The 13,953-nt window shown below is 43.5% G+C and overlaps 1 protein-coding gene across 1 annotated transcript in view; it reads left to right on the top strand.

Moving 5' to 3' along the window:
• Window positions 1-13,953, top strand: part of LOC307213500 (uncharacterized protein) — a gene marked incomplete at its 3' end in the record, with an annotated part of 43,525 nt that overhangs the window by 2,367 nt on the left and 27,205 nt on the right. Inside the window, exons 2-8 of the mRNA XM_079971418.1 lie at window positions 2,737-2,899; window positions 4,563-4,712; window positions 6,241-6,401; window positions 7,066-7,239; window positions 10,418-10,565; window positions 13,228-13,412; window positions 13,765-13,906. Coding sequence (XP_079827544.1) covers window positions 2,737-2,899; window positions 4,563-4,712; window positions 6,241-6,401; window positions 7,066-7,239; window positions 10,418-10,565; window positions 13,228-13,412; window positions 13,765-13,906 — 1,123 coding nt within the window. The remainder of the gene's footprint in view (window positions 1-2,736; window positions 2,900-4,562; window positions 4,713-6,240; window positions 6,402-7,065; window positions 7,240-10,417; window positions 10,566-13,227; window positions 13,413-13,764; window positions 13,907-13,953) is intronic.

Here is a 13,953-nt window from a genome sequence, read left to right as displayed (position 1 = left end):
CAATAAAACTTTCAAGCCCAAGGAGAGCAAATGAAACAAAGATAAATAAAAATAAGCTTTGCAGAAAGATATTTATTTTAGATATGGCCTCCTTCTAAATAAATAAAATCCAAGTTTGAGTTTTGAAATAGGTATTGCATTTAATCTCTCCCTCTCCATTATCTCCTTATGGAAAATGGTAACTATAAGAGAGGGGAAGGATACCACAGACCAGACCCACCTGTGAACTTTTAGCATTTTCTAATATGCTGCCGAGGTGATGGAAAGGATTGGTATATGTCTGCAGGTTTCTTTTCTGGTTCTGCCTTACTGTTTACAGCACCCTGGCATGCATCCATTCATTCACAGAGAGTGTTTTTGTTTGCCTTAAGTCTGCAAATTATACATAATTACTGCCTTCTTATTTGGTATGTTGCTTGAAAATGACTCCCAACACCTTCTCCTCCACCTTCTGATGCAACTCGAGGTGGCCTGGTTAAGCCCTGGTGCACTCAAGGCAGCGGGGGGAGCAAAAAGAGCAGCTGCAGCCCCAACTCCCAAGTGGCCGTGAGCAGCATGCCCCTTGGGGGCCTTCAAGCTACAGAGACACAAAGGGGGAGAGCCATGGTGGGTGGGTTTAGGCTCCTTGGATCTGCTGCACCCCTCCTCTGTTGCGTGGCGAGGCCCCGGCGCCCCCAGTTCCCCTTAGATAATAAACATATGGACACAAATATTTTTAGCTAATGGGATAAATAAGGCCAGAACTTTATTGGTTACAGATGTGAGTGGTTTGGCTTAGGCATTGTGTGAAACCAGACTATATCCTGATTCCTGCACGTCCACAGGAAGTCTCTTAAGGGTCAACCACTAGTAGGGAGAGCCCTATGATATACATCAATTAAAAGCTGGCCCAGGGTCCCTGATGGGGTTGTGGCATGGCCCTAGCCCATGCTCAGGCTTCGGACAGGATCCACACTCCTAGATCCCTTTAACGGGATACCTTTAACAAGCAGTAGCAGGCAGAGGCAACAACCTTCCCTCCCATGAACAAGGCTTACGCAATGCCTAACCTTACAAAGTTGTGACGATTGCTACAAGGTAAGCAAAAACCAAATGGCTGGTGCCAATTTGCCAAGTGGAAAAATGCCTACCTGGCCCCAACAATAATGCAACCAGCATTAGTCAAGCAACGCATAAAAGAGGGCGGGTGGGCTGGGTGATCCAACGAGGAGGCAAAAAGGAGGCTGCCCCCTCAGCTGCGCTGTGATTTAAACTGCAGTGGCCATGCCCCCTGACTGACCAGATTGGTCCGCCAGGGTGTGTGATGCGGCTGGGAATCCCGATGATGCGAGCAGCATCCCACTGCCCACTGCTGGGTCACAGGGTGGTCCTGGATGCCCTTCCTCAATTCCACCCCCCCCCCCAGGGAAGGGGAGTGGTCTTCCCAGCCTGCTGCCTAAGGCTAATGGGCAGGCAGGCCCCACTAAACCTGCATTTTAAAAGTAAAATTGAAATTGAAACATAAAACAACAGGTCTTCTCTCCTTAACTGCCTCTAGCACAGCCCTCTTGCTTGAGCCTAACTTTTAAACTAGATTAGAGAGGTGCTATTAAAGGTAAATCACATTTATCCTTACAACTGCCTGTTTTTGTTCTGGTTTTCTGAGTGATCCTAGAAAACTGGGTGAAAGGGCTGGTCTACTGTTGCTGCTGCAGCTAGTAGTAGCAAACGTCTTTGCGTGGACAGGCGGCGCCCCCCAAACCCTGGAGGATAGACAATGAGCTTTATCATTACAGTCAAACCTCTTCTTACATCCTTTTTCGCCTGGAAGTAACCAGTGGGTTTGCCACCGTTCATGCATGTGGAGGAGCGGCAATCGCCGTTTGCGCCTGCACAGAAGCGGGCAATCGTTGCCTGTGCCTGTGCCCAATGGCGCCTCGCCCAGCGACCCATTTCGACTTTTAGACGGGCCTCTGGAACGGATTGTGGTCGTGAGTACAGGTTCCACTGTATGTCATTTGGATTCTTTTTTGCACAGTGATTTGCAAAGATACAAAAGTAAATTCATCTGCAAAATTACTGTTTTTAAATCACATGTTTTCAGCTCAGTCCAAGGCACAATGACTTGGAAATGATTTCTACTGACTGTAAAGGTAAAGGTAAAGGGACCCCTGACGGTTAAGTCCAGTCACAAATGACTCTGAGGTTGTGGCGTTCATCTCGCTTTACAGGCCGAGGGAGCCGGCGTTTGTCCACTCTGCAGACAGTTTTTCTGGGTCATATGGCCAGCATGACTAAGCCGCTTCTGGCAAAACCAGAGCAGTGCACAGAAACACTGTTTACCTTCCCTCTGGAGTGGTACCTATTTATCTACTTGCACTTTTCGGCGTGCTTTCGAACTGCTAGGTTGGCAGGAGCTGGGACCGAACAACAGGAGCTCACCCTGCCACAGGGATTTGAACTGCTGACCTTCCAATCGGCAAGCCCAAGAGGCTCAGTGGTCTAAACCACAGCACCACCCGTAACCCTTTCTACTGACTGTAGTAACATTTATTGAATAAAACTGCAAATAATCTTACGTGAAAACTTGATTCTGTAGAGTGTATAAAATAGTCCTTACTCTGAGGCAAGTGTGCAAGCTACTGCAGTTTTGTATCCATGAGAGTTGCTTTACATTAATATATTATTTGAGTACCCTTGAATAGTGAGAAGGGCTTTATTTGGTGACCACACTGTGTTCGTTCTCTTGAATTTCAGTGGTCAAAAGAGTATGGCTCTGTCTTCAGCATCCAAATGGGTTCCGAGAAAATGGTGGTGCTGACAGGATATGAGACAATAAAGGAGGCCCTGCTGAATCAGGCCGATGCATTTGCCGAGAGGCCCATTGTCCCAATTTTGGAAGAGATCACAAAGGGCTTTGGTGAGTCCGTTCCTTATGTAGTATCTGCTACTGCTTGTAAATAGAGTAACCGTGCCAAAAGAGTCTAATCCAAAAGTTACCGTGGGAGAAATGCAAAGTATACTTTCCCCTCCCTGTAGATTCATGGCTTACTCTATAACAGAGGTTCCCAAACTTATTTGGCATATTGCCCCTTTTTCAGAAAAAAAATATACTCAGTGCCCCCCTGGAAATCGACATTCTTTATGCGAACAAACAGTCCAATCTGCCCCAGGGGCAGGGCCGGCGCTGCAGCCCGCCTGCTATTGGCCAAATAGGCAGGCAAGCTGCAATCCAATTCCCAGGCCTGGGTGAAGCCGAAAAGGGTTCCCCCATCCTGGGAAAACCCCACACTTTCAGCACAACCACCCGATCCAGGGGAGGAGTTGTTGCCATCCCTTAATGGCGCCCAACCTGGCGATAAACGTCATCACACAACAGATGAAACACAATTTTTCAAATTTTTCTTCTCTTCATCCTTTATGCTTCCACCGCCCCTTTATTTTTATTCAATGCCCCCCAATTGTACCCGAGGCTACTAGCATCCCCCAGGGAGTGCTATCTCCCACTTTGGGAAACACTGCTCTATAACTTGAGAATAGCTTTTGAATTTTTCTACCAACCTGTGTTCCTTTGATAGGAGCACAGGATCTGCAGGCGTTAGGCTGGTCCTGGGTCCCTCCACACCCCAGGCCCCCAATGTCATACGAAGCGTCACCTGCGGATTTCTGTGGATCCAATGAAGTTTTGGGGTTTTTTTTAAAAAAAAATAGGCCAGAGTTCAGTAAGGTGCTCTTGAATAAACAAAAATGAATAAAAGACTGCATATGTGTATAAAATACTGCATACGCGTATAAAGGATTTCTATGCACTGTCTCATGTACTCATTTGTTTAATTTCTATTCCACAGTAATAACATAATCATGAAAACCATTGTCTGAAAAACCTTTAAAAGGTTGTTATCATGGAAGCACTGACACGTGGCACAAAAAACCCTTGAAGTTAGTAGCTTTATTAAGGAATCAAAGCATGATCCATGCAGAGACTCATGAGAAATGCTCCCTTATATTGAGCTGTTGCTGAGACTGCCTGGTACCTCCCACTTCATTCTATTCCTTCTGAGTCAGCCCCTCCCTCTGTCTCTGGCGAGTCCCAAGGGACCCTCTCCTTCTCTGCTTTGCACTGTGTTCTACTTTGTGAAATAACTGCCTTGTTCTGGGAGTGGGAGGAAGAGCTGGCAGCCCGTCAACAGACACACTGTCAAGGGGGTGAGGGGTTTGTGGTGAAGCTGCTAAGTCTGACTCCTGTATTTGCTCTGTGCTGGGCCACCTCCTTATTATCCCCTTTTCCTCACCCTCTAAGCTCCCAGCCTTCAGTAACCCCCAGCTCTTCCCCTCCTCTGAGGTGCGTCCAGTTGTCCACCGCCAAGAGCCCGACTCCAAGTCTTCTTCCTCTGCCCTTTCCATGGGAAACTCTTGGTCAGGGGGTTTCCACCACTCCTTCTCATCTAGCCAGTCCATGACAGTTGGGGGTCTTGTCTGTGCCTGTCTCAATTCTGTAGTTAAAGGATGAGATGTTAAACAGCAAGTACATATTACTATGGCCAGCATGACTTTGAACCTGCCCTGCTTTTTTCTCTCTTCAGGTGTAGCTTTTTCTCATGGTGAATACTGGAAAGTGATGCGACGGTTTGCACTAACCACATTACGGGATTACGGCATGGGAAAGAGGTCCATAGAGGACAGAATTGTTGAAGAGTGCAGTGTCCTGGTTAAGAAATTTGAATCTTACCAAGGTGGGTTGGTGTTTGTCTCTGGTGCTCCGGGGTGTATCTTGTTGTTGGCATCTGTCTGCCTCGAGAGACAATGGAATGTGCCTCCAGGGGTGAAGTCAAACCAGTGCATAAGCACAGCAGTTTAAAGGTGCCTGGAGTGTTGTGTTCCATGGGCTTTATCCACACTTCCTCTTCTCCCACTGCTTTCCCTTGGGAAAAGCCACTCTTTGGAACAATTTGGGTTTTCCCCAGATTGCCATTAGTTCTGATCTACTGCTAAAGAGTGGTTTTCCCTTTGGAAAGGAGTGGGGGAAGGGAAAAACTGTTTCAACCATGCCTAGAAAGCGTGTGTGAAGTGGAAGTGTGGATGAGCCCATACTTATGGTTAACTCCAGAACTACAGTTTCCAGGGTTGGTTCCTTGTGGAGACGTAATCGGTCTGTTCCTGTAGTGTGTAGATTATATTCCAATAGCTCCTATGACTTCCAAGCCCTCTTTAGCCTTTCTTAGCCAACATATGGCCACATCCAGCAGCACTTAGGATCAGTTTCTTTGATAAATGAGGTCTACACATAGGTAAGCTGCCAGTAGAGATTTAAGGCAACAAAGAACAGACTTAAAAACAATGCCCTTTCCCGGTGGAACAGTTATGGACTGGGAACAGTTATGGACCACCGGCATGAAATTTACGGCATGTAACGCCTTGAGAGAAAATATTATGAAAATGATATATAGGTGGTACATGACCCCAGTCAAGCTGGCAAAAATTTACCACTTGTCAGACAACAAATGTTGGAAGTGTAAAGAAAATGAAGGCTCATTCTTTCACCTCTGGTGGACATGCCCAAGGATTAAGGCTTTATGGGAAATGATATACAATGAAATGAAAAAGATGTTTAAATACACTTTCCTGAAGAAACCAGAGGCCTTTCTCCTGGGTATGGTCAGCCATGTGGTGTTAAAGAAGGATAGAACTTTGTTTTTGTATGCCACAACAGCAGCAAGGATCCTTATCGCAAAGTATTGGAAGACATCAGATCTACCCACTCTGGAAGAATGGCAGATGAAGATGACAGACTACATGGGACTTGCAGAGATGACGGGCAGAATCCGAGACCAGGAGAAAGAGACAGTGGAAGAAGATTGGAAGAAATTTAAGGACTATCTTAACAAATATTACAAGATTAAAGAATGTTAGATTGACATGGACTTAAAAATATTGGTTTTCAGAGACATTAGAGTAAGAAAAGGAATGGAATTAGTAAAAAATCTTTGGGAAATAAGGGAATGGAGTTGCTGATGGGATAATGAAACTAGAATACAAAACGGTGAGGTATGAGGAAGTCGGGGAAATAAGGTTGAGAAAATAAGTTTTGAAATTATACTTGTTGTTTTTTGTTTGTGTTTGTTTTCATTGTAGTTGTTTTGTATTTGTATGTTCTTATTGGAAAATTTAATAAATATTACTTAAAAAAAAACAAAACAATGCCCTTTCCATACTTGGAATTTCAACAGAATATTTTTGTTTAACTGTCATATTTATGTATAGGAAACCCGTTTGAAACCATCACAATTATGAATGCAGCTGTTGCCAATATTATAGTGGCCATACTACTAAACAAGCGATTTGATTATGAAGATCCCGCATACATAAGACTTCTGAAGTTGGTCAATGAAAATGCCCGGCTTCTTGGAAACTTCTCAGTCATGGTAATCTATTTTTTCCAATTAAAACAAACAAACAAACAAACAAACAAACAAACAGTTGATTGTAATAACAGTGTATGCAGTGTGGGCAGGGCAACCTGTTTATTGTATACTGTTCAGGATTCACTATAAAACATAGAATCTTGGTATCTTGAGAAACTTGGCGGTGATTTGAAATATTTAGAAAACTCAAACAGATGGCACAGTTATCCCATAACTATAACAAAGTCTTTCTGGCCTCATTGCCATTGGGACTCCAAGGACAAGGAAGAACCAGTGATAGCTTTTTCCATGAAAGCTCAGAAGGGGCCCCCGAGGGCAGATCTCCTTCCCTGAAGATGAAGCTCCAGAGGAGAATCACAATAGCCTATTATCCTGGGGTTGCACATAAATTATGCTATCCTGAGGTACCCTACCCCCCATTCCAAACGCCATTTCAGAGCCTCCAGGAGACACTGCTATGGGGCAGTTTGACTTACACCACCCTTTTAGCCAGAGTAACTTTAAGAAGTCTTTAAGGTGTAATTACTAAACATTAAATCAACCTGAATACATTATTGTTTTGTATTGTATATGGGCAACCATGCTTTGAGACACCCATCTGAGCGTACAGTACTGGGCTTTCCTAATGTTTTCTTTTTCTTTTTTCACATTTTTATCCTTTCAGCTGTATAACATGTTTCCTGCTCTTGGTTTTCTTCTGGGGGCTCGTAAGACTATCATTCAAAACAGAGATGAGCTGTTTGCCTTCATAAATGCCACCTTCATAAAACACCTCAGAGATCTGGATGAAAATGACCAAAGGAGCTTTATTGATTCTTTTCTTATTCGACAGCAAGAGGTAACGGAGTCTTTTAAGTTGCCCAGGAGAAATTTTCAATTCATGCTTTAAGTGTATGTTTGCAAGTGGTTGCATAAGGAAGCCTCACTTCAGAAGCACACTTTCTGCCATTTCTAACTATTCCACCATCATTAATGTGTTACAGAAGCAGTCTCTGCAGGGCCAAAGGTTGCATGCTTGTCAGCATTTCTGAAAATCTACCTTAATCAAATGGAATCTGTTGTGCAATTGTTAGTCAGTTGTTTCTTGCTATCACCTTCCTTTTTGTAGACACAGCAGAGGCTGAAGAGGAGATTATATAGCCAAGGCTGCCAATTATGCAAGATTTTGTGCTAATAGTACAAAGGGGGAATAGCGGCTAGTTTGTCCTGCTAGAAACTCATTGCGTTCTGAGGATGGCCACATTTGGACAGGCAGGAATAGCCATTTGGGAGAGTAGGAATGGATTTGCTCTTTGCATTTCTCCTCCTTCCACTTAACCTCCACAGTTCTGACTCCTCCCTTTTCTCCCTTCCTCTGCTCACTCCCCTCTGGTTCCTCAAAGGACAGGCAGCTATTATCCGTGCTGCTGCTCCTGATGCTATTGAAATACAGGGAACTCACAACAGAGGCACATTTAACTTGCCTTATGCACTTGGCATTTTTTTTTTTACAAAATCAAAAAAGCAGTGGGCATCCAACAAAAAAGTCTTGGAAATCCTACTCGCCATTGAACCCAATGTGCTCTGACTATAAGCAATTTTGGCTTACGGGCTTTACCTGGAACGTAACTCTTGTGTAAGTTAAGAGTCACCTGTATACACTTACTGATTCACACCTGTGTGCATATGAAGGGTTAACCTCTGCTCAAGTTACCTGAGTGTGTGTGGCTCTCAGCAGACTCTGTTCCCCAGTCTGTTGCTCTTCGTGCTTCCTGGAACACGCAATGAAGGAGCCAGGCAGCTTCTGGCTCCCTGCAAGTGAACTCAATCTCTTCAAAGGGGAGATTTTATAGCCTGCACTTTTGCTAATCCAAAGATTGCATGATCCTTTTTGTAAGTAAAATAAGTCATTTTCTTTTTAATCCGCTTAGAACCTTCTTTCATTTTTGTTTTACTGCCAGCGGACGGAGACTTGTTTGATGTAACTGCAGGAAACTCTGAGTAAATACTTACTTATTTGCAAAACTAAGTTCTGTGATTTATTCCAGCCTAAGTATTTTCATGGTTTGTGCTTGTTTAAAGCTGAATGGGACGCAGGTGGCGCTGTGGGTTAAAGCCTCAGCGCCTAGGACTTGCCGATCGAAAGGTTGGCGGTTCGAATCCCTGCGGCGGGGTGCGCTCCCGCTGCTCGGTCCCAGCGCCTGCCAACCTAGCAGTTCGAAAGCACCTCCGGGTGCAAGTAGATAAATAGGGACCGCTTACCAGCGGGAAGGTAAACGGCGTTTCCGTGTGCGGCTCTGGCTCGCCAGAGCAGCGATGTCACGCTGGCCACGTGACCCGGAAGTGTCTCCGGACAGCGCTGGCCCCTGGCCTCTTAAGTGAGATGGGCGCACAACCCCAGAGTCTGTCAAGACTGGCCCGTACGGGCAGGGGTACCTTTACCTTTACCTTTTAAAGCTGAATGAGGGCAGATATAAATCTAACCGGGTGCCTGGAACAGTAACCACTGTGCTCAACTCTGCTCCTGGAGATTAGGAATCTCTCTTTGTATAAGGTTTCATGAGCCATTGTGTCAGATGCAATAACACATTCACACACACATACTCTACACAGAAACTCTGCTCTGAGATTCCTTTTTGAGGACAAATGGTGGGTTAAATTTCTCTTTTCCACTGCAAAAGCCAGGCATACATTCACTTCTACAACCAGTAACAAGAAGGACACAAAGCTTGTCCCTACTATACTGTGACCTCCATCACAAGTTGGCTGGGGCTGGTGGGAGCTGTGATCTGCAACGTCTAGAGGGCCCCATGTTGCTCACCTCAGTTTAAAGAAGGTTAACCAAATATAGTTCCAGACTGACATGTTGAAATATTCTCAGAGTCGCAAGGTGATTTCATGCTCTTTATTCAGCTCATAGTGGTGAGGAGGAATGAATGAATGTCCCCTCAAAGTATCTGCTTTATATACATTATTTACACAATGGGCTGCACATGATTGGCTAATTCCGGAATTCTACTGTAAGCCAATCAGGTTGTGGATTCACTTCTATCTGTAGCATGATTGGGTGGTTCCTGCCAACCAATCATACTGCTGCATTGTTCTAGGACCAATCAGACTGCTGCATTCTGAATCCTATTGTTCTAGGACCAATCAGACTGCTGCATTTTGGATCCTATTGTTCTAGGACCAATCAGACTGCTGCAGTTTGGATCCTATTCAACTCAGTACATAACACATGTGTTTTTTCTGTGTCATGCTTTCCTTTTGGACTATGTGTAAATTCACCAAAGATGTTAGCTGAAAATAGCACTTTATGCAAAATGGCCACTAACCAAGTGTTCACCAGAAATGCTGCCTTTCATGTATGCATTCATATTAAGTCTGCATGATGCCTGAGTATGTTCTAACTCATGGGGTCTTGCACCCAGTAAGGGTTAACCAGTGCTTTCCCCCCTGGGGATTCTATAGGGTATGCAGTTCCAGAATCTTCTTTTTTTCTAGAAGAAAAGCACTGGTAAATTCTAATGGAGGAATCTATTGCTGAACCAGTCAGACAAGTTTATTTGTAAAATGAGGACCGCACACTTGCCACCTACATAATGTCATTATTTCCTTAGTCTAAACCAAGGCTGTTGGCTGAGCAGTTAAGTGCCACGATTAGCATCAGAGAAGAAGGAACTGGATTGCCAAGCTACAACCACCTCTTCACTTAGTTGGTAAACAGAGAACAATAGGGAAAGAGCTGAGTCAGACCCATTCTTGGTGTTTGCTTGACTCCAAAGCTGTGACTAATGGATGAGCAAGACACTTTGGGGTGTTGAGTCCCTCTGTCTTATGCTTGGGTTGTATATATGTGTAAATAAATCCTATATCATCATGATGGCATGGTCTGGAAAACCTGGAATCTCTCACTGCTCAGCGATTGGGGTTATGTGCAGGGGTTATGTGCAGTGATCGGGTCCAGTCAGGTATTCATTTTTATCTCTGCATATGAAATTTTCTCACTCCATTTGTTTTAACTCTTTGCAACCCAGGAGGAGAAGAAAAACAAAACGAATGGACATTTCCACAACGAAAACTTAAAAGCTGTTGTGGCCAATTTATTTGCTGCTGGCATGGAGACCACTTCTACCACACTGCGCTGGGGACTGTTACTAATGATGAAATATCCTGAAATTCAGAGTGAGTGCTTTTCATTGGGTTGGCTCCCATTATTCTGAGATATCTTAAATCCAATTTTATGTAACTATTAGAGCAAGAGCTGAAAGAAAACTTGGGGCAGATTTGGATGTTACCTGAAACAACAGCAGGAGGGGATGAGAACATTGCCCTTCCTGTTATTGTGAAGATTGACGTGAATTAATTAATCAGCCAGGGGGCAGGATTGTGTGAGGCGATTATGAATATGAAAACACTGAAAACACATATTGTAGAGCCCTGCTTGGTCAGGAATCTCCATGGAAGTGGCCACCTTATGAGAGCTACAGCCATTTTCCCACGTGATATTTAAATAGCCATCCTGGATGCATTTGTCTCCATCAGTATACAGTGGTACCTCGGGTTACATATGCTTCAGGTTACATACACTTCATACATACATACATACATACATACATACATACATACATATGCTTCAGGTTACATCCGCTAACCCAGAAATAGTGCTTCAGGTTAAGAACTTTGCTTCAGGATGAGAACAGAAATCGTGCTCCAGCGGCGCGGCAGCAGCAGGGGGCCCCATTAGCTAAAGTGGTGCTTCAGGTTAAGAACAGTTTCAGGTTAAGAACAGACCTCCAGAACGAATTAAGTACTTAACCCGAGGTACCACTGTATCAGGCATTGGCTTAAATCAGTGGTTCCCAATTAGCCAATTACTGAGGACCCCCTATTTTTCAAAAGCCAAGCCAAAGAACTCCTACTTTTGAAAATTTTGATAACTCTATGGCAGTTACCTGTGCAAGTCATTTTAAAAAATGTGGGGGACCCTCTAATAAGAAAAGGATTTTAGGTATACTAAATAGACCATAAAATTTGTGATATTTCCACACAAAATAACAAAGATTTAGTTGGGGGAGAGAGAAATTTAATTTTATTAACATATAGTACAAGTGAACAAATTATGACATGCCAACAGCTACTAAATCTAAATAATAATAATAATAATAATAATAATAATAATAATAATAATAATTTACTCATTCATTTATTTACATGCCACCCATCTGACTGAGTTGCCCCAGCCACTCTGGGCAGCTCCCAAAAAATGTTAAAAAAACACTAAACCTAAATGTAATGGGAGAAATCATGCCTCTTTTTGTCTAACAATCCCTTCCACATCTGGTTCAATATTTCCTACTTTTATTCTCAAATCTGGTCCAACATCAAGCTGATTTATATGCTTGTTCTTCATATAACAAAATGTTGAAAATGTTTGTTCACAAAGATATGTGGAAAGTAATCCCAGAAGATAGTCGCTAATTATGCAGGTGCTCAGTGATGTAATGTTTTACTTCTGGTATCAATTCTTCTTCAGAGGCCTCCAGAAATGTCTCCTCTGTTGGGATGTTAGTGAGGCTACAACCTTCTACTCGGCTTGCCCAAATTTTTAAATAACTACCTCAATCTTATCTTCAATGTAAAAAAATTTCACATCACTACCTTGAAGGCTTATGTTGAGACTGTATGTGAACCATGCAAAGTTGTTTAACTGATCACTTGGAAATTTTGAATCTGTCAAAATTTTAAATCAGAGGGTGAACTGTTGTGCTAATCATTGTGGCAATTTGCTTATTCCCCCTATTGGACTTCCAAGATGACACATGAATCCCAAACACATATGGCAAGATTCACTGAAAACCCTACCTACAAGTAGTGGAAGAGTCCTATAAACTTGAGAGTCGCTGAAAGCAATTAGAAGTTCTTTTCAGTTAAAAAGTGAAGCAAAGGGAAGGGATCTATTCCTTTTTTTTTTAATGATAAGCACATAAGGTAAAAGGTAAAGGACCCGTGGACGGTTAAGTCCAGTCAAAGATGATTATGGGGTTGCGGCGCTCATCTCACTTTCAGGCCGAGGGAGCCAGCGTTTGTCCACAGACAGCTTTCTGGGTTATGTGGCCAGCATGACTAAACCTCTTCTGACACAACAGAACACCGTGATGGAAACCAGAGCACACGGAAATGTTGTTTACCTTCCCACTGCAGCAGTACCTATTTATCTACTTTCACTGGTGTGCTTTCGAACTGCTAGGTTGGCAGAAACTGGGACAAAGCAATGGGAGTTAACCCTGTCACTGGGATTCAAACAGCCGACCTTCCGATCAGCAAGCCCAAGAGGCTCAGTGTTGTGCACCATAGCGCCACCCACTTCCCATGTAAACCCACCCCTTGGAGCAAGCTGTTCTCTCTCCCTCTCCCTATTCCCCACTCCAATCACAAGAGCCCTAAGAAATTGTGTTAGAGGTTTTTGCTCAATCCCAGGTCACTTCCCACCCAGGAACTCTTTCACAAGTTTTTCCCCTGCTGCTCCTGAGCAGAGGCTGGATGATGCCGGAAAGGCTTTCACTGTGCAATTAACAAAATATGTGAGTCCCCCAGCAGGTGATGGTGCTGCAGACCCACAGCAGTCCCTGAACCCCTCACTGAGAACCACTGCCTTAAATGTTTGTCCTGCTTAAAAATACCTGTGTATAATTCTAGAGATTAAATTTGTGAGCCCACGGAATTGGAGAACCAGTTTATGCCAGTTGTATGCTGGAGAGATTAATATTTTGAGAGACAAAAGCCAAAGTCAAAGAGATAATCTTAGCAGAAAAATGAATGCTTTTCCATTTTTTGTTTCCCCCAGTAAAGGTCCAAGAAGAAATTGCAAAGGTTGTTGGATCTTCTCAGCCAAGGATTGAACACCGAACAAAAATGCCTTATACAGATGCCGTGGTCCATGAGATCCAGAGATTTGCTGATGTTGTCCCAACCAACCTGCCACATGCCACAACTACAGATGTTACCCTCAATGGCTACTTCATTCCAAAGGTGATCCATTTCACTGAACTGCTGCCCACTAGTTACAATATATTTTAAGGCTTTCCTGGGAGTAAGCCCCTTGGACTTCAGTGTGGCTGACATCTGAGCAGACTTGTATAGCATTGCACTGTAAGCATGCAATCTACCTGTTGGAAACTGTCAGGCATCAGCTTCAACCCATTAAACAGATATAAATGGGAAGGAGAACAAGGTTGGAAAACAAACCATTTCTAGTGGGAGATCATGGTCAAACAAAAGACATTTCTCAGATTAACTCAAATCTCATTTCTCCTACACTAAATATTTATTGTACCAGGGGCATATGCTTTATTTTAAAATGACTCTTGCTTTGCCTTTGCAGGGGACTCACATCATACCATTGCTGTCCTCTGTGCTGCATGATGAATCTCAGTGGGAGAAACCACATAAATTCTATCCTGAGCATTTTCTTAACTCTGAAGGAAAATTCATAAAGAGAGATGCTTTCATGCCTTTCTCTGCAGGTAACTTTTTTGTTTTGTTTATTTTTGTGTATAGTTTGTGCTTAATC

Source organism: Podarcis cretensis (genome assembly GCF_951804945.1).
Source record: "Podarcis cretensis genome assembly, chromosome: 3".
Classification (NCBI taxonomy): Eukaryota; Metazoa; Chordata; class Lepidosauria; order Squamata; family Lacertidae; genus Podarcis; species Podarcis cretensis.
This window is presented reverse-complemented; position numbering and strand designations above follow the sequence as displayed.